The 20,123-nt window shown below is 39.5% G+C and overlaps 1 protein-coding gene across 1 annotated transcript; it reads right to left on the reverse strand.

Annotated features, from left to right (window-relative positions):
• Positions 1-857: 857 nt before the first annotated feature.
• On the reverse strand, positions 858-13,258 carry CD40LG (CD40 ligand). The gene is made up of 5 exons (XM_008159143.3): positions 13,103-13,258; positions 11,173-11,304; positions 5,992-6,046; positions 3,952-4,014; positions 858-1,234 (listed from the first exon to the last, which is right to left on the reverse strand). Exons 1-5 carry the CDS (start codon positions 13,256-13,258, stop codon positions 858-860), a joined length of 783 nt encoding a protein of 260 aa, XP_008157365.1.
• Positions 13,259-20,123: the final 6,865 nt, after the last annotated feature.

The following is a 20,123-nucleotide window of genomic DNA, read 5'->3' on the forward strand; positions in this document are numbered from 1 at the left end:
AAATAAATAACAGGATAAAGACAAGTTCACCCTGGAAACAGTGGAGACTGCAGGTAGATACAATAGATTTCCTTTAAATACACTCATTTCTTGAGAAGGAGTGGGCAGGCTAGAGCTGTTCTCTCTGCTTCCCCTCCCGTCTAAAGAGGTGGAGATAAGAACAAGGTTGAAATAAGATAACTGATTAGCAACAGTCTCACACTGTGAGGGAGGGAGGGAGGGAGAATGGGAGGAAGGGAGAGAAGGAGGGAGAGAGAGAGGAAGGGAGGGAGGGAGAGAGAGAGGGGGAGAGAGAGAGAGAGAGAGAATAAATGAGTGTCAGGGAGGCTAGTGGGGGGACAGAGTTTTTTAGTTCTCCACTGCATTAGACTTTCTAGAGCCTGTTCCCTTCATCAGTGACACAGGGACCCAGAATCAACCATAACTAAATGTGAACTGAGGCTCCTTGTTTCCCTTATGTAGCTTCACTGATAAATACATTATCCACTGAAAGACACTGCAGGCGACAAAACAAAACAACTAAAAAACTAAACTTGGCTAATAATTTGCTGTTTACTCAGAATTCAATCTGTGCTTAATGGCCTTGTCTTTTCATTGGGATCTCTGGATGTCTGTAACAGTCGGGTTGCTGCTTCAGAATATAAGCTCATAGGAAACGGGGCCTCTTTGGGTTTCACCCAACCCATAATTCACTTATTGCAGCCCTATATGCCTTGGGGTGTATAATAAATAGTTCTCCGTGGGGAGGATCCTAGGGTTATAAATAGGCAGTTCAACAGGGGGGCGGTCTTAACTGCTTTGCTGTATTATGAAGACTACCAGCATCTGCTCAGCGGCAGCCTGTGAGGTTACAGTGTTCAGAGTTTGAGTAAGCCAAAATATGTGAAGCCGGTCCCGTGGCTCACTTGGCTTGGATCAGTCACATTGACAAACACTGAAGCACCTGGTTGTAATTCAAATACTCCTCCCAAGTGAATGGATTGTTGCCCGCAAGGTTTGGAGGAACTGTGGGTATTTGCCGCTCTAAGTAAGATTCTCTCAGATCCACTCGTGGACTTCAGGCAGAGGCTGGCTATAAATGGAGCTTGACTTGCAGCTTCCCGATTGGAACAGAAGGTGACTTGGGCATAGATATAATAGAGTCCTTGTCTTTTAACAGCCAGCTGTTTCCCATTTTCGAGGGTTACCAAGTTGTTGCTCATAGTGTAATATCCTTTTTGGGCCCACTGTAGAACTGTAATGGAGAGGAGAAAAATTTGTGGTGAGATGAAGCATAGCATGATTCACATTCCAACAAAACATAGTTTAATGTTGACACTAATTTCATATATGAATGGAAGTTTGGGGTAATAGGGACTTTTAAGGTCCCTTCCAGCCTTAAGTCTATGGCTGACAAATTATCATGGGCTTTATAGTCAAATGAAGCTCGGTTCCAATCCAAGCTTTATTCAAGCATAGGCAAATCAATCTCTGAGTTGCAGTTTCTCATCTGCAACACTGGGCTAATATTACAGCACATTTTAGAGACTTGTGAAAATTAAATAAAGTAACAGAACACAGTGAGTTTCCTTCTCCCTTTAGAGTTCTTAAAGCTAATTTGTCCTTGAACTTCAGAAAGTGTGAATGATTTCAAAATTACACATCATAAATTATGCATTCCAAAATATTCAAGCAAAATCCTTGCTAATATTAACATTTATTTATTCCTTTCCTTAAATTTTACAAAGTCAAAGAATTGCTGATCTTCCTAGCTCAGCCTCTGCACAGAGAAAAGGAAAGACCCCATTTCTTCCTACCTGATCAAGCTGTTGCAAACCTGACCTGCCTCCTACAGCAAGGACTAAAATTAGGCAAGGAAGTATGAAAATAAACCTGTCATTTCACTATGTGTTTTGATCTCCCATTGTAGTGGGCGCCACCAACTTGAAAGTATATGTATTCTTGTGGCTAAACCAGAGTACCCACCAACAGTGTGCCATTTTCTCGGCTGAGATGTTGAGTGGGTTCAAAGTAGTGTGTGCACCTGATTTCAAATCTCAGCTCCCACAGAGAGTTAGATTGCTGGGGTGGGGGTTGGGAAGAAGTAAAAATATTGATGCATTAGCTTCCTTGAGCTTAAAAAAAAATCCTATTTGGTGGTCTTAAGCCTATCTGGGTGCAAGATCCAATCTGTTAGGACTCATCCTTTAATATAAAAAGGGCATCTGAAATGTCTGACTTTTTGGCCCTCCAGACCACTTCAGAAATGGTACTTTATTATGATGTTTTCACTTTTAGACCAATTGAGAAAACAAGTGCAGGTTTCCTATCTTTTAGTCCACTAAGTTTATTTTTATAAGTCATAATCTAATTTTCAGCCTTGCTGTGGGATGTAGGTCAAGTCTGTAGCAGCATGAGCAAGTAAGAACTAGAGGTTTGGGACTGGGGTAGGGTGAGAAATGTTACTTTTTCCCACCTGGTCCCCTGGGAACCTACTGTGATGCAGACCATAAAATATACTAGGACAAATATCAATAATGGTCCTTTTAGCAGAATCTGAACATCATGAAATATATCCAAGGGCAAAGATTTATATACAAATGATCAATGGGAAGCTATTTTTGAGGAGGCATCTCTCTTGCTGTTATCCAATCTGGATGAGAAAGTGTCCACCCTGGTTATGCCAATATAGTTATGATATTCTCTTATCTATAAGTGTATTTTCTAAGAAAGGGGTACTTGGTGGAATTATTAAATATTGTGGGAATGCTAGTAATAATGAAGGACTTTATGTCACTCTTGTGACAGCTAAATTACAGTGAAAAAAGTTGAGTAATGTCACCTTACATTTGTATAGCATTTGACACTATAATGTTCTTCCACATTAGCTGATTTGATGCTCAGAGTCACTCTGTGAAGTGGGGCAGGAAATTGCTGTGTAGGTAAAGAGACTTGCCCAAGGTCACCCAGCAAGTGGTAGTCATGGTTCTTGAGCCTCAGTGTTCAAAACTCCTTATCTACTGCTCTTACTCCCATACCAAGACCCACGATAACCATTTATAACCACTAAGAAACCAAAATCTCACCTTAGAGATGAAGCTGTCTCTCCTCTCCTCTCCTCTCCTCTCCTCTCCTCTCCTCTCCTCTCCTCTCCTCTCCTCTCCTCTCCTCTCCTCTCCTCTCCTCTCCTCTCTCTTTCTCAAACACACACTATTTAAGACTCCATTCCAGAGCACTGTGCTGAATATTTCAAAGACTTCTCTGATGCTCTCAGACTGCATTTATGTAAATGGGGGATTTTATGCTAGCGTGTGTGTTTCCATCCATTTATCAGATGTGACACATTCTCCAGCACCAGCTATCAGGAGGTACAGATTTGGGAAAAAGATCTAAGGGCTAGAACAATGGCAGAACGTATATGGAAATAAAGTCATTCAGAGTTGAAAAGATTACAATATGTTTTCTGTTGTTACTTCATTGGAAAATCTAACATCCTGGCACCTACTGATCTTTGCAGAATGATTTTACCTTTTAATTTCCTTGAGGTTGGCCCCCATGTGAGGCTGAGGTAATCATACATCAATTGACAGATGGCAGGAAATGCCCCCTGAGGCCCATTTACACACAGTGAAGAAGGGTTAGTAAGAGTTCACAGTCAAGTCACTACCTGCCATCTCTTCTATGTTGTCAGAATAATGGTCTCTTCACCCAGTAATTCATCATTTAGAATCAGCCATTGAACAAGAACATAATGAGAACATCAGTATTGCTTCCCACCTCCTTTTGTCCCTTCAAGTCCCATCTTTACATTTGAGCTCACTTTGAAGACAAAGGAGAACATGTGAGAGGTGCATGAGTAGGTTTATAGATTAGGCCCCAGAGGAAGAGAGGAACCTAATTTTTAGGCTGCATTGCATCAGTATCCCAGCCTTCCCCCTTGGATGGCTGATGCTCAGATGCTTTTGGACTTACCAGATGCTGTTTTACTACTGGCCTCGCTTATGACATGCGCTGCAATTTGAGGATCCTGATCACCTAAAATGAAACAAAAAACAAACTGTCAGGCCAAAGTAATGCAAAACTGCCCATGGAACTATTTAGTTCAGTTCCACATCTGTGTAATAGAGACTGTGTTTAAATAGGTTATATAAAACTAAGGGTAGAATGGTTTTTAATCCTCATAGTGGGAAAAGTTGGTTTCTAAAAAACCTGAATGATTGAATTGACTAATTCCACTGATCCTATTTTTCTTATAGTTGTTCAGTACTCAACTCCACTTCACATAGATTGACACAGGCTAAAAGTACTGGTCTGCATTAAAACATAATTTGAATCTTGCTTTTAGGAACAACTTCCATCCATTGGGAATGTTAGTGGGTCCCAAGGTCATGTCTGCACAATTAGCTAGTAAGATGCTCATGGTGTCTGATTTGGTCAAATAATCGGCTAAACTATTGTATTTATCTCTAATTGTTTCTTATGTAAAAGGCTTGCTTCTTAATTAGATGTGCTGATTGCCTAAGTGCAAAGATTGTGTGGAAGTTTCTTTTTGTCCAGTAATGAGGCTGGTGTCAGACACTTTGTAGATGCCCTATAAATATTTAGTCAAATTGCATGACCTAAATTACCAGTTTTGTTAAGTTTATCATTTTTTCTGAAGACTGTTAAGCAGCCTGTATGATTAACTTCAGCCTCCACATGAACAGTTTCCTCAAATTTTACTGTACTTAATAGATAACACGGTTCAACGCAACATAGAGTCAGTCTAAAGAGAAAACCTTCATGGAAATCAGATCACCCTTTGCATCTAGACCGATAGTTAAAGCAAGGTCTGAGTATGCTCTTTGCCTCAGAAAACAGTGTCTGTATTTCTGTATGCACAGGGTAGTGGCAAAAGTAAATTTACAGTTGGACATATGGAAAATAATGTAATAATAAATAAATAATAATACAAGAATAACCTGTTTTGTGTGTTCACAACTGTAAACCTACTTTTGCCCTACCCTGTATGTGCATATGTATTTGTGTGTATTAAATTTACAAAACCCATACCATCATTTTAACTGACTTTGTGGTATAATAGTCTCTCTAAAAACACCCATCTACCAACTTTTCATCTTTCCGATACTCAGGTCATTCCAGGAGTTATTGTGTTACAGTCTAAGAGGAACAGGGAAAATTAGGGAGTCATCCAGAAAAGGAGGTAACTAGGAAAGGAAAGGGTCTGGAAAGGATCATAAGAACAAGAGTGGAAGGTACTGGGGAGGTTTAACCTGGAGAAGAAAAGGTTTCTGTGATTACTGTTTTCAATATCTGGACAGCTGCTGTGTAGAAGAGGAATTACACTTTGTTTCATATGGTCCCATAGAGCAGAACTGGTTCCAGTGAGTGGAGATTATAAGAACAAAATTCAACTCCAGAGGAGAAAAGACTTCTCTCATGTAATATAGTAAACTTATAATTATTAGACCCATTCAAAGATGGGCCAGGCTGCTTTATGAGATAGAAAGTGCCTCGGCATATTTTACCAGAGGCCAGGCCAGATGGTCATTGCTGTTGTGAAGGAGATTTTTTCCCTGGGCGTGGTGTTGGATTTGATAACCATCAATACCCCTTCAAACCAAGAGATGTTCCAGATACTCTCACATCAAGAACAAGGCAAAGAATAGAATATTGTCACTTGGCTCATTCCTTGATTCCAGAGGCTCCACTGGCCATGGTTCCCCATGGAAAACTTATTGAGCAGTGAATGCCACTGCTACCAAATGATGATTTTCTTATCATTTTATCCCATGTAGGTGTTATGATTGCTTTGATCATGGTATTGAAAATAATGGAATTTCTTCATACTTGGTACTGTCAGAATTAAAGGAACCCATCCAATTGTATTCCAGTGTTATTTCCAAGGCTAAAAGTTCCCTGTTACAACACTGGGTTACTCAATATAATCAGCCTTATAAAGCTTCCTTTTAGTTTTTTAGTATGCATAGAAATTGGTAAACAGCAACCTACCTTTTTGCTGTTGAAAGTTTTTTTCTTTCTCCTTCACTTCATATCCCGTTATATCCTGAAATAAAAATCATTGCAAAAGATCATTTTGACAGGGAGTCTTCTGTGGGGTTTTAGAGGTATCATTCATTTGGTATCAATCCTTACTCTGCTGCCTGTTTCTAGTAAGGATTATAATATATGCTTAGATCCTGTCATTAATATACTGATTGGGAGCCCATGGCTCTGACAGATGAACTGACAGCCTAGAAAACTGAGGTGTAGACCTAGAAGCAGAGTCTGGTCTTCATTATCTTCATTCCAGCATTCTCTCTAGACAAGAGGCGACTATACTGACTCTTCCTATGACCCCAACCTCCCTGGTTTTGATATGTATTTGCAAATAATGTTGAATGGGGAAATGATTCTACCCTGGGAACTGGTATATAGAATGTTATTAACATAAAGCCTAGTATATATCTATTAGAATAAAATTTGTCTGAAATCTCCCAGAAAAATGGTAACAATAAGTTTGATTGTGGGAAGAAATCTCAACATTTTTAGTTGTTTCAGTGAGCTTAGGAGATTCTCTTGTTGCTGGTGGTATGCCCTTGTGTGGCCTGCATTTACATGGGTGGGCAAAAGTAGGTTTATAGTTGTAATACAAATAAATAATATAATAATTAATAAATAATAATATAAGATTAAACTGTTTCAACTACTCACAACTGTAAACCTACTTTTGCCAACCCCCTGTATTTAGAATAATCAACATGTATATAGGAAACACAGGCCATCTCCCAATGCTTCTGATGTTCAAAGGCAAAAGCAACTCTTCTTCAGGGGTTTCTTCTCACTTGGCAACTGAAGGAAAGTTAGAGGTACTTAAAGAGTATAACAGGGACAGCAATCAACATGGGTCAGAAGATAATAAAGGCTACTGCTGCCATTTTAAAGATACTGAATAAAAGGCCGCAAGGGCATAACTGGCTGGCATGAGGTCACCCAAGGAGTCTGAAGCTGAAGTGAAGAGAGTCAAAACTGTGAGATCATATTCATAGGCCAGGTTTAACTCACACCATCACCCTATGCTCTAAACAGAAGAAAGGAAGACAATAGTATTTTCACATCTTATAATAATCAGTCTTGGGCTCCTTCCCATTACTAGAATCAATTTTCTACAGGGTTCTTCCTTTTCATTCTTCCACTAGAAGGAATTAGTGTTGTAACTATTGATTGTCTTCTTGTAGACTCAGCTCAGTTGCCAGATGTGAGGGTATAAGTTGAAATAACCTGTATCTCTCCCTGGCCAGTGTGGCTCAGTTGGTTGGAGCATCATCCCGTGTACTGGAAGGTCTCAGGTTTGATTCCTCGTCAGGACACATACCTAGATTTCAGGTTCTATCCCTGATCTGGAGACAACTGATATTTCTCTCTCTCTCTCTCTCTCTCTCTCTCTCTCTCTCTCTCTCTCTCTCTCTCTCTCCTTCCCTCTCTAAAATAAACTTTAAAAAAATTAAAAGAAAAACTTGCACCTCAAAAAGCTCACATAGGCCACAGAGCCTCAACTTTCCACTTGAGGTGAAGTGTGGCACTGTGAAAGTGTGGCAACAGGAAAATGTTTGTGAGATAACAAGTAAACAAATGAGTATTTAGTGTCTTTTCAAAAAATGGAGTGTGATGATGGAGGTTGAGATATTTTCAAGCTAGGTAGCTGCATTGGTGTCAGGGCCTAGCCAAGATGAGAATGTGAAGTCAGCAAAGTTTGCCTTTTATGCACCCAACCTTGCCTTTCCGAGAACTTTCCCCCAGCCACATGCCCCAGAGCCTTTTTTCTTGCTTTACACCCCACCTCAACTGAAAGACTTTTTAAAGATGATTTTCAGAAAATCTGGGATTAGTTATTTCTCAGTGGGAACTCTTGTGGCAGGTATGGACAGATTAACCTTTAGCTTAAAAAGGAAATGCTTTGGCCCTAACTGGTTTGGCTCAGTGGATAGAGCATCGGCCTGCAGACTGAAAGGTCCCAGGTTCGATTCTGGTCAAGGGCATGTACCTTGGTTGCGGACACATCCCCAGTAGGAGGTGTGCAGAAGGCAGCTGATTGGGCTTGGTTGTTCTGCTGTTCGGCCGTCCAGTCTAATTAGCATATTATGCTTTTATTATTATATATATATATATATATGAAAATGCTTTGACCCTATTAAAGACATCTCAGGAATTGGTGGGCAGACAATCGTGGGACTAATCATTGTAACACAGTGTAGGGTGGGTAGTAAGTTGTTTTTTTTTAAAATCCTCACCTGAGGATATATTTTTCCATCGATTTTTTAAAGAGAGAGTGAAAAGGAGAGAGAGAGATAGAGAGAGAGAGAGAGAGAGAGAGAGATCGATTAGTTGCCTTCTGCTCAAACCCAGACCGGGGCCAGGGATCAAACCTGAAACCAAGGTATGTGCTCTTGACTGGCAATCAAACCTGTGACCCTTCATTGCACCGGCTGGCACTCTAACCACTGAGAAAACTGGCCAGGGAGTGAGTAGAAAGTTTTTTTAAAATATATTTTTATTAATTTAATTTCAGAGAGGAAGGGAGAGGGAGAAAGAGATAGAAACATCAATGAGAGAGAATCATTGTTCGGCTGCCTCCTGCATGCCCCCTACTGGGGATCGATCCTACAACCCGGGCAAATGCCCTTGACCGGAATTGAACCTGGGACCCTTCAATCCGCAGGCCGACACTCTATCCACTGAGCCAAACTGGGGAGGGTCTGAGTAGTAAGTTTTAATGTGAAATTACACTATTCACAATGATGCCTCCACTACCCTAACATAATCCCATTGTCCCACCAAAGTGACAGCTTGGTGCTACCTGCCTCAGTAGATGAGTTCCTTGTTATTAGAGGTGTTCAAACAGAAATTGGGGGACAACTTGGCAGGGACTGTGAGGAGAAAATTAAAGTTCTGTATTGATAATTGCATCTGATGATTTCTAAGACCTCTTCAAGTTCTATGATTCAGTACCCAAAAATTCAAACCCTAGGTTGCTCTGGACCATTCAGATTCCTACCCAGAAAGACTGCTAATGTTAGCTAAGAATATAAAAATTTAATATGGGGTTATTATGTAGCTGACCTGTTAGGTTAAAAAAAAGTCCGAAATATTGTTCTAGAATGAGAAATTTGGGTGGGTGGATATTGGAGCGGGGTTCAGTCTTTGGAGGAGGATTGGGTTTGTGGAGGACTTTGTGTTTCACCATCATGCGTATCATAGGTACAGATGACATTGACTCAGATTCCACCCCTAATTCAGTAGAGGCACTGGGCTTCCTCTGTCATATGTCAGGAGCCCCAGTTGACAAGCCTGAGAGGTTCTGCCTTTTTAGAATATGAAACTTTGGAGCTGTTGTGTGTGGGTTATTTTTTTGTTTTTTGTTTGTTTTTTGTTTGGTTTGGTCCGTTGTGTGTGTGTGTGTGTTTTATGTAAGCATAAGCAGAGAGACCAAATCAGCTGTTTTCCTTACTTCTATCCTGGGTAGCTGATTTGGGAAGCTTTACATATCTGACCTGAAATAAAGCCATGAGGAATTGGCAGTTCAACTGTAAAACTCGCAGTAAGGAAGAGAGCAGAAATAAAGCAAAAGCCCGTCTCACTGCCTTTGGAGGGACTGTGAGGAGAAAACTATGTAAGACTGATCACATAATTACAGAATGTCAAAGTTGGTAGTGCCCTTACAGATAATTTCAGCCCTCTCATTTTATAGATGAGAAAACTGAGGTCTAAAGAGGTGAAGTCATTTGCCCAAGGTCATGCAACGAGCACATTTCACACATTATCGGGATTATTAACCATTGTTCTGAAAGTGGCTTTATTTACATTTGAATTTGCAACGCCTCCCAATACTGGCTAGAAGCCTCAAAGAACTAGAAAATAAATTCATTTCTACACCTTACACATAAAAATTTATGAGTCTTCAACTAAAACATAGATTAACATAAAGAACCTAAAAGCCAGCAACAGAGTTGAGCTCATTCTAATTCCCTTAAGTGGCTCAGGAATAAGGAAGGTATTAGAGCCTTCACTACTGGATTAAATTACAAATCTGGGACAATATAGGCGGAAAGGAATAAGCTCAGAAATAAGATCTTAAACCCTTCAATTCTGGGTTAATAACACATCATCCATATATGAAAACTAATTCCTCTTGGTTTATCCCAATACCCACCCACATGGCACAGAGCTGCCTTCAATGTGGAGTACTGCCTCTCATTCATGACCCCAGAGTGGGCTGAGGGCCAAAGGTATATGACTCAGTGTTCTGAGTGAGAAACAGGTAAAAAAATTCATAATGTTCTGCTTCAAGAGAAAAAGCCCTTAGATATTTTGTCTATGAAGATGGAATCAATGTTGTAGGTACATCCTCAATGAATGTTCTAAAAATTCTTGTTTTAGGTACCCATTATATGACTTCATGCTGAGTACCAACCTGTTGATCTAGAAAGCTTCAAATTCTCTCTATCCCACGTCTTGACTGGCCCTAGAGCGAACTGGTTTCATGAGCAAGTGGTATTATATGGTGTTTGGTTTGAGTGGCACTGAGAAGGACCATCATCCATTCCCCACACCTTTCCTCACAATAAAAGGAAAAGATCTGACTTTCACGGCACTTGGAATTCCATCATAAGAGAAGCATTCCTTCATGTCATGTTAGAATGTATCCATCTTTAGAAGTCTCTATGAACTCCAGTAAAGGCAATACCTTAGCCTGTGGCCTGCCAACACTGCAGCAGCAAATGGTTATCACTTCTCTGGAAAATGGGTGCACAGTGAGAAGGCATCAAGATTTGTATGGGAAGATAAGAAAATGCAAAAAACAGGCTTGGTGTACTTCAAAATTTTCCCAGAGACAGCTGCGAATATAAGCTTATGTGTATGTGTGAATGTGCTCATGAAAGTATGTTTTTTCCCTTAGAAAGTCTTTTTTGTCCTTCTCAAGAACATTTCTATGAATGAACACTTCTAACTTACCATACCCTTTTAACATAGGATTTTGGCTTCATTTCTTTTCTTTTATTTTCTTTTTTTATACTCATACTATGTATGTATAAATAACAAATGTTTAAACTTTTACCTTGTCATGTTTCAGTTTCCCAGCAGAAATACTAAAACTTTTCAATGACACTTTTTACCAACAATTGAGCTCCTTACCTTGACGAAGGCTTCAAACTGGCTTCTAATTTCCTCACAGTTTAATAAGGATAAGGACTTCTCTCCTTTGTTGCACCTCTGTATCATTTTCATGAACACAAAATCTTCATGAAGATTCCTTTCATCTTCTATCTATTTGTAAAATAATAGGGACATGAGAAATGTAATTCTGAAGAATGGCACTGATCATGTCTGCCTCTACATTCCCACAGCATCAACAATAGGAGGAGGGTTTTTGCAGATATGCATGGGGAATAAAAAGGTACACTGAATTATTGTTATTTGGTATTAACAGTTCAAAAAATCTACAAAAGCCAGCAACTAAAATGTCAGATTATCTGTAACTCTAGGTGGAAATCAAAGCTATTCTAATACAATTTAATCACAAAGTATAAATTTTAAAATGTATTATAGCAGCAACATTGCTCCAGTAATGATTGCTCAGTATAAATAGTCTTGCAAACTAGTTCTCTACTGAGCAAATTTTCCCACTTCATTTTAGTGTTTGTGATGAAGAAGTTAATTTGCAATGTGTGTCAATTAACTCCAGTTCTAATTACATCTCTCTTTTTAACTTTAGTATTTGCAGAAAACATTTGAATTTTTAAAGAATCATCTTTCATTTCCAAAGTTAACAAGATATTTTATTTTCCAGTGTCTTAGAATGTATGGAATTCACTTGTATAATCAACTAATTCTCTGCCGTTTTCTTGTTTTAAGATTAAATATTTGGATTCAAAACAAGATGCAATTAGCCAGTGGCTTTCACTGATATTAAGAGCACACCTAAATGCTACATTAAATTTGAGTCTACCCAGGTCAATATTTACCCTGTGGAGTCTAGGCTTATGTCCAGGCTTTGATTGGCAGAGCCCATTAGGCCAAACACAACCAGACCAAAACCACCCCCTTTTTTTCTCAGCAGTGAGTAACCCAATGAATTACCTCAAACATCACTGTCCCACTATATTCTGATAGAAAACCACATGGTCTTAATTCTAGGTTGGCATTCCAATAAAAGACAATTAAATAATCCTGAGAAAATATAGTCTCCAGATGCTATACATCCACAATTCCCACATCCAAACTTTTAGGAATGGCCAAATAATTGATCAAATTTCTCCTTTTCATTTATGATTTATATTTTGTCAACACAGCCAATGATTCCCCTCAATGAAAGTGGGTAGGCGCATCAAAACAGGATAAATCTTAATGGCTATCTTTTCCTAAGAATGAAAAACAACCTGCTAAGTTACTCTACTCTTTTGTTTCTATAAGTCTAACCAAAGAATGTAAACCATCTTAGAAGGAAACTGGGCAGCTTGCAACTACAATCAGAATTTGACCAATTATACAGAGAATGCCACTTTTACTAAAAGATAATTTCTGGGATTTATCCATATCTATGTTAATCTGAAGCACTATGAAATTTGAGATCAAATTGATATTATCCTTCTGTAGTTGGAAATTTAAAATAAAAATATTGTTTCCATGATTAAAAAATAGTTTACTTTTTAAACAAAATTTTAGCAAACAATTATATGCAATGCCTACATAATGCTTACTTTGTGCCAGGCTTTGTTCTAAGCTTGTTACAAAGCTAAATTCATTTAATCAATGAAGTGGATACCATTATCATTCACATTTCTCATATATGGAAACTGAGGGATAGAAATGTAAAATAACTTGCTTAGGATCAAAGAGCTAGTAGAGGGTAGAGTCAGGATTTGAACACAGGTAGTCTGACTCCAGAGCCCAAGCTCTTGACCACAGACAAGAATATGAGATTTCACTCACTAGACACAAACATTATGCCACAAGACTATTTATTGGTTTTGGTTCCTACCATTGTCCATCATTTGAGTAGAGCTAAACCAACCAACCCAGAAATTGAAGACCCCAAATTTAGTTAATAAAGATTTCATCTTACCTTGTCCAATCTTCTGTGAAGATAAACAGCAAAAAGTGCGGACCCAATCATCTGGGTGATAACAAAAACAGTAAGTAAATACATAAAAATTTTCATACTGACGGGTGGTCCACTAGTCACAGGTCGGGGAGAAGGTTGGCTGTATGTTTCGATCATGCTGCTTTAGAGTTGAAATATCTTCTGCTCGAGAAGGTGACAGAGGCAGCATGAGAAGACTGTCAAAGTGGCCACCTTACTCAGAATTAGTTAAGAGCATACAATCATCGCAGCCCACACTTCCTGGAAAATGTGCTTCGTAGTCTTCTCTCCCAGCAAAAACGTTACGTAAAGGTTTTTTTTTTTCTTTCTTAAATTATACCCATATCATTCACTTCCAGGCTTTCCCTTTTGTTAGTAAAGAAGAAACAAGTTTCTTCTTCCATACATTCATTCTTGCCTTAAAATGTCATAGACTTCTCAACAGACAATGGCAGTATTTTCCAATTGCTGTCTAACTTTTGGGGTTCACCAGTTTCAAGGAAAGTGATAAATTAATCCACCAGCAACAGACACATTTCATTTTCGTTCTTACTAATGTAAAGCGGGAACTTGGTATCTAGGGAAAGAAACAAATGAAGATAAAAGTTTGGATTGATTTTATGACAGTGTGTCACTAGCTAATTGCTTCTCAGGACTTATTTAATATTTAAACCCAACAAAATCCCAGCAGCTATTCAAGTTGAGACTACATGGCATAAAGCAAAAAAGAGTGATAAAAATTATTAAATAAAATTTAGCTAGAGAGATAATTCAAGAAAAATACATTTCTCAAAGGTCAAGAGAAGTAAGGTCTTGAGGGAAATCAGGCCAAAACTCTACGATTGATGTTAAAGTAGGAATATTAGTTTGACTTAGCCAAATTGCCTGCTTATATTGTTCCAATTGATCATTGCTGATGCCAATGTAACTGTTCAGAAAAGGTGAAATAGGTTTCACCTAAGATAACTAAATTATAGTCCTTGCTCTACCAATAAATTGCTATGGACCACAGGCAAATAACTTTGTCTCTCTAGACCTCAGTTTCCTCATATTCAAAGAGGGCATATACTGCCTTGCTTATACTATAGGTTGTTGTGAAGTACAAAAAAGAGGTGTATGAAAGATCTTTCAAATGTGTTAAGCAATAGACAGACAATTTTCATCCTGAATTTTTTTAAAAAAAATTTTGTTTAGCCTAAGATATGAGTTTTCCAAGTAATTGTGAACTCCTTACATACTAATAAAAAAGAAAAAATAATAACAACATTAAAAAACCCAAAGTTTTGTTAACCAATTGAATCACTGAGGTGTGTAAGATTACGCATTTCTGAATGGCTTTTGCATGGTCTTATCAGATTGCCTTCAAAATTAAACCAGTCGTGGAAATCCCTACCCACATCCCAACCTGGTCTAGAAACCATGACATGTTGGCTTTGGCGATTCCTATAAAATTGTTTTCAGAGACAAATAGGAAATGTAACAAAATGCTCCGATAGGCATGCTATCTGTAGAGTTAGCACCTGCTTTCTTCCCCTCCCACGCCCCAGCATCCTGTCCTGGACCCAGATCTGCGTAGCTTTTCACTATATCTGCCAAGTAGGTGACTTCAATGCACGTGATAAACTTTGATCAGTCAAGTAAGAGGCTTCAGTTCTTAGACAAGCCTTTGTTCCACTAAAGGAAAATTATCACAAGAGCCAAAATGGGCTCGAGGACTTCTCCAAGGCCAGTTTCATATAATTATAGAATGCCAGAGCTGCAAGAACCCTGCAAAGATAAGCTGAAGAGACCACGGAGATGCAGACAATGTAAAGATTTGTTCATGTGACCAAAAAAGGTTGTCCAACCTCCCTGCCTCCACTTCCTGATCGCCCACCTCCTACAGTCTGACTTCTGCCCACAATATTCCCCTGAAATTGCTCCCACCATTATTAGTTCAATAATTTCGGTCAAATTCTTTCTAGAGTTTATTTTTAGTGACTTTCCTATTAGTCTGTTGACCTATTATTCTGTTCTCATCCTTCTGAAAACTCGCCTCCCTTGCCTCTCAGAAAACTTCTTCATGGATCCCTTTATTTCTTTGTATCCTTTAAAACTTAGGTATTCCCTATCCTCATTCATCTGTTCTCACCTCTCCTCCCTTCTCCCTCTTCTCATTCTACATATTTCCCTTAGGTGAGTCCCATCCATGTTTATAGTTCTCAATATCACCTTCATTGTGACAAATCCCAAATCTATAACTGTAGCCCTGAACTTCAGATTTTTAAGTAGTCTGGCTACCTCTGAATATTTCTACTTGGATATCTCAAAGCCACTTCACATTTGTCATGCTCAAAACTTAACTCAACTCCCCACTCCACTTCCAACCCAGACCTGTTCTCTCTCTAATGTCTCTCTATCTCAGTGAATGGTACTACTACACCCACCTAATTGTTCAAGTCAGAGTCCTGGTAGTTATCTATAATCCCTCTCTCTCTCTCTCTTGCTCAAATTACTTGCCAATCCCAGTGGTTCCTTCTCCCCAAAGCTTCTTGATTGCCACCACTTCTTTCCATTTCCCCTGTCAACATCCTAGTCCAGGCCCACATCCTCTCTCTGCTAGATTACTGGACTGTACTCTCCTAATTTATCTCCTTGTTTCCTTTCTGTTCCACTCCATCTATCCTCCATATTTCCAGCAGAATGTTAATTCTAATTCTTATAATTAACCAATCATCTAATCTAATTTGAGCCCTCAGACTCTGCACTAGACCCAGGGAAGCAGATTGACAGAGTGCTCTGACATGTTTAATGTGAATGGGATTAGCTCCAGAATCACCTTCTTGTACTTCAATTCTTGAAGCCCACCCCCCACCACACACACACACACACACACACCGATTCTTCTTCTGCCTGGTCCTAGGCACAATTGGCTACCTTTCCAGTTTCTAAACTTTATTTTCTGATTCTGTATCAGATGTCCTTTGTATTAGACCCCCAATACCTGCCTCTGGCCCAGCAAGGAATGGCTTGGTCCTGGTTTTGGACCCCCTTTAAAAATCTTCAGCTGCTTAATGCGTCCAGAAATGATTTTTAAACTTTGTTACAAAGAAATGTGTAGCTCTATAAAGTACATGAAAGTGCCTGAAGCCAAAGTAAAATATTGGCCATCTTTTTCTTAGCTTACAGAAAGAATTAAATTAATGGATTAAATTGTTTCAGTTTTTCTTACACAAAATTATCTGAAATGTCTGTCACCCTTTTCTACTACTGCATTTCTTGTAGCTAGTGCTGATCTAAAGCAAATTAGTATCAAGGAAAAACTAAAAAAACACAATGGATTATACTTCAACAGCTTGTTTTTTATGTTAATGAATCTGCTTGTGGTTGTGATTTTATATTGATAACCTAGAACACAGTCATAGTTTCTGCTAGGAAAATTATTTCCAGTACATGTAAAGAGTTAAATAGATCAGTGTTTTGTTTGTTCTACAAAGGGCCTCACAAAGATTCTTTTCCCTGAACATGTCTGGAAAACCCTTGTGTAGAGGACAGCATCTCCATCGTTAGCACAGCACATGATCTGACCCCTACCCACATTTCTGTCTTCATCTCTGCAACTCACTCATGCTCAGCCCTGGGAATCAACCATATCAAGTGAGGCTTATTTCACAAAATGTGCTGTGCTTGTTCAAGCTGTTTCTCACTGAGCACACTGACTCCCTCCTCTCTTATCCATTAATGTTAAAAAGGTACTCTGTCTGTGAAACATCCTCTCCCAGCTGACAGTGTCCTCTTCTGTGCTTAATCTATCATAGCATCATAATATCACATCATGATTGACTTGTCTGGAAATTTCCATACCATTAGAAGAAAAAGACAATTAAAAAATTCAAAATCCTTGCTTCCTGACACACTGTAAGGAATTCATAAATCCTTTCCAAATAACAAAATTTTCTTTTAAAGGGATAGAAAGGGAAGTTGTAAAACAATCTAACCTAGTATAATAGCACTGGCTAGCCTCTCTAGTGATACAAATCAGAATATATTTAAGTTTTTCTTTATTCCTTTAATTATCTCTTTCCTCTGGGGTCAATCCCATTTGTTTATTTTGGTCCTTCCCTTTCATGTTGATAGTTTCCCTCAAATGTGTGGTGACTTTTATGAATGAAAAAATGATGTTAGGTAGATGAGTTTCCTCTGCTATAATGTTGATCTGTTTCCCCCACAAACCTCTCTCCGGAATGGGAGGGCTAACTGTGGGTTCTGTTTAATTGGGTAGGGCCTGTCAACAGGCAGACTTCCTTTTATGTCATGTGGGTGGAGAGGCAGGAAGGCCAGGGACCCCCACAACTGATAAAATTAGGAGGGCTTTCCTTTGGGGGTGGAGCCCTGTAGAGGTTTCCACTTTTGACTGATGTTGGTTTTCCTTTTGTTTTCTTTTTCGTTTCTGTTGCGGAAGTTCCAAGATTCTCCTTAGAGCCCTCTCCAAGCAATTTTAGCCTGAGGGCAAAAGTAAAATATTGCTGCTAAAAAAGGGTCGATGGGGGAAGGCAGAGAGTGAGAAAAACCTCCATCTTTCCCAGTTTTTTCCACCAGAGCTCTATAATGATTTACCATAATGATTGCCTCTGAGCCTACCCCTGCTCTTTGCATTTATTGACTCTGAGATTGGTGCCTCTTTGGGAAAACCCATTCTTACCTCTGTTTTCTTGAGTTGCCATATTTTCTGCTCTGATTTCTCTGTTAGTCAAGATTCATTGGCTTTCTTGCTTTGCCATATTCCTCAAAATTTATTTCACATTGATGTCACCTTTTTGATTTCCCATGGTGGTTGTAGTTTCATTATTTTTACATTTACTTTTGATTAAGTAATACATTCACATAGTTTAAAATGTAAGTGGTACAAAAGATTGTTCAATGTACAGTCTTTCTTCCACCTGTTCCTCCCAGTCCTCCATTGTCAACCAGTGTTGTCAGTATTATGTATCTCTCAGAGGTGCTTTTTTAAAATTTTTTTATTGTTTAAAGAATTACATGTAGTAGTACATATATCTCTTTTTCCCCCCTTGACCTTCCCCCAGCCTCCCCTACACCCTGTCACATGCCCTCATCCCACCCTCCACAGTGTCTTGTGTCCATTTGTTGTGCTTATATGCATGCATACAAGTCCTTTGGTTGATCTCTTTTCCCCCTCCCCAACACTCCCCTGCTTTCCCACTGTAATTTGACAGTCTGTTCAGTGCTTTACTGCCTCTGTATCTACATTTTTGTTTATCAGGTTATAATGTTCTTTATTTTCCATAAATGAGTGAGATCATGTGGTATTTTTCTTTCATTGCCTGGCTTATTTCACTTAACATAATGCTCTCCAGGTCCATTCATGCTGCTGCAAATGGTAAGAATTCCTTCTTTTTTATAGCAGCGTAGTATTCCATTGTGTAGTTGTACCACAGTTTTCTAATCCACTCATCTGCTGATGGGCATTTAGGCTGTTTCCAAATCTGAGCTGTGGTGAATTGTGCTGCTATGAACACAGGGGTGCAGATATCCTTTCTGATTGGTGTTTCTAGTTCCTTGGGATATACTCCTAGAAGTGGGATTGAAAGGGCAGAGCAGGACAGCACAAAATGTACTGTACCCTCCATCCTGTGTAACCATGTATCAGACTCCTTTTTCTTAGAAAACCGCGAGAATGTAACAATTGCATGAACCTGCCAATAGGAATGTAGAGAAGTAGATTCAGTCCAAATTAGGCAATCTCTGTAACCCACGTCACTTCCCTAAGCCCACCCAAATGTCCAACCCTTTATAATTCATCACTCCCCCGGAGTTCACTCTCTGGCCCCACTGCTGCGTCAGGAGGAGGCTGGGAGCCAAACCCGGGTTTGAATAAAGACTCTTTGCTTTTGCATCGGAGAAAAGGCTCCCTAGTGGTTGATTATTGGGGACCCTGAACTCTGGGCATAACATTTGGGGGCTCGCCCGGGGCTCCCCAATACCCACGAGGGACCCGATCCGAAGAGTCTGACTGCTGACTGACCGCGGTAAGTGTCTGTATTGTCTGTTCTGCGCGAGCTCGCTTCTGAAGCCAAATCTGAATTGCCCAAAAACGGTCTAAGTGGACGCACAGGTGGACCTTGGGTTGGAGGGTCAGAGGACGCTCTGATTCTCCGTCTGGAGGGGCGTAAAAACCCCCGTCTGGAGGGGAGTGGCTTCCCCTCAAAACTCAGGGACGAAGCGGGTCGCTCCCGCTAGTTGGCACAGGGCCATCGTCCAGCTTTTCAGTGTCTTTGTCTGTTTGGTTTCTGTGTCTTTCTGTGGACTTCTGTGGACTTACTGGACGGACATTATGGGATAGACTCAGTCCACTCCAAGTGAGTGGAAAGGGGAGCTTAATTCCTCCCCCCCCCCCCCAAGGCCATAGAGCTTCCTCAGGCAAATTAATCAGGTGACTGTTTAAACTCTGGTAAATATCTAGTAGGAGTCAAAAACTCAGACTGTTTGGTATATAAATATAAATGTGAAAATATTTGTTATCTCTTTCTGCTGTTTAATTTATTTAAAGATAGGGCGGACCTGCTATGGCGGAATACAAAGGTCTTTAGCAGCTGCTGAGACACCTTTTCTTAAGAGTCCTTTGTTCTCCGTCAGAGAGGGAATAAGTCCACTTAGATGATAAAAATTCCTCTGTTTGTATAAATGAAGGTTTCAGTTTGCTCTGATTTGTGAATTTACTGTATTAAATTGAATTTTAAAGTTCTAAGATTGATTTAAAAGTATCCATTTATAACATTTCAAAGAACAAAAGAACTTTTATTTACAGCTTCCTTATCTCTTTTGGTGCTGGGAGACTCCCCTTACAGCTTCACAGGGCGGAGAGATGTACAGGCCCTGCCCTGGCCTGTGACATCATAGTCCAACGTGGAACTAAGGCTGAAGTTACTATTAACTCTTTATAGACCCCGTTAACCGTTTGTTTAACTTACTGTTTTCAGTTATTAGGATCCTCAGAGAGGACATA

Source organism: Eptesicus fuscus, chromosome 1 (assembly GCF_027574615.1).
Source record: "Eptesicus fuscus isolate TK198812 chromosome 1, DD_ASM_mEF_20220401, whole genome shotgun sequence".
Lineage (NCBI taxonomy): Eukaryota > Metazoa > Chordata > Mammalia > Chiroptera > Vespertilionidae > Eptesicus > Eptesicus fuscus.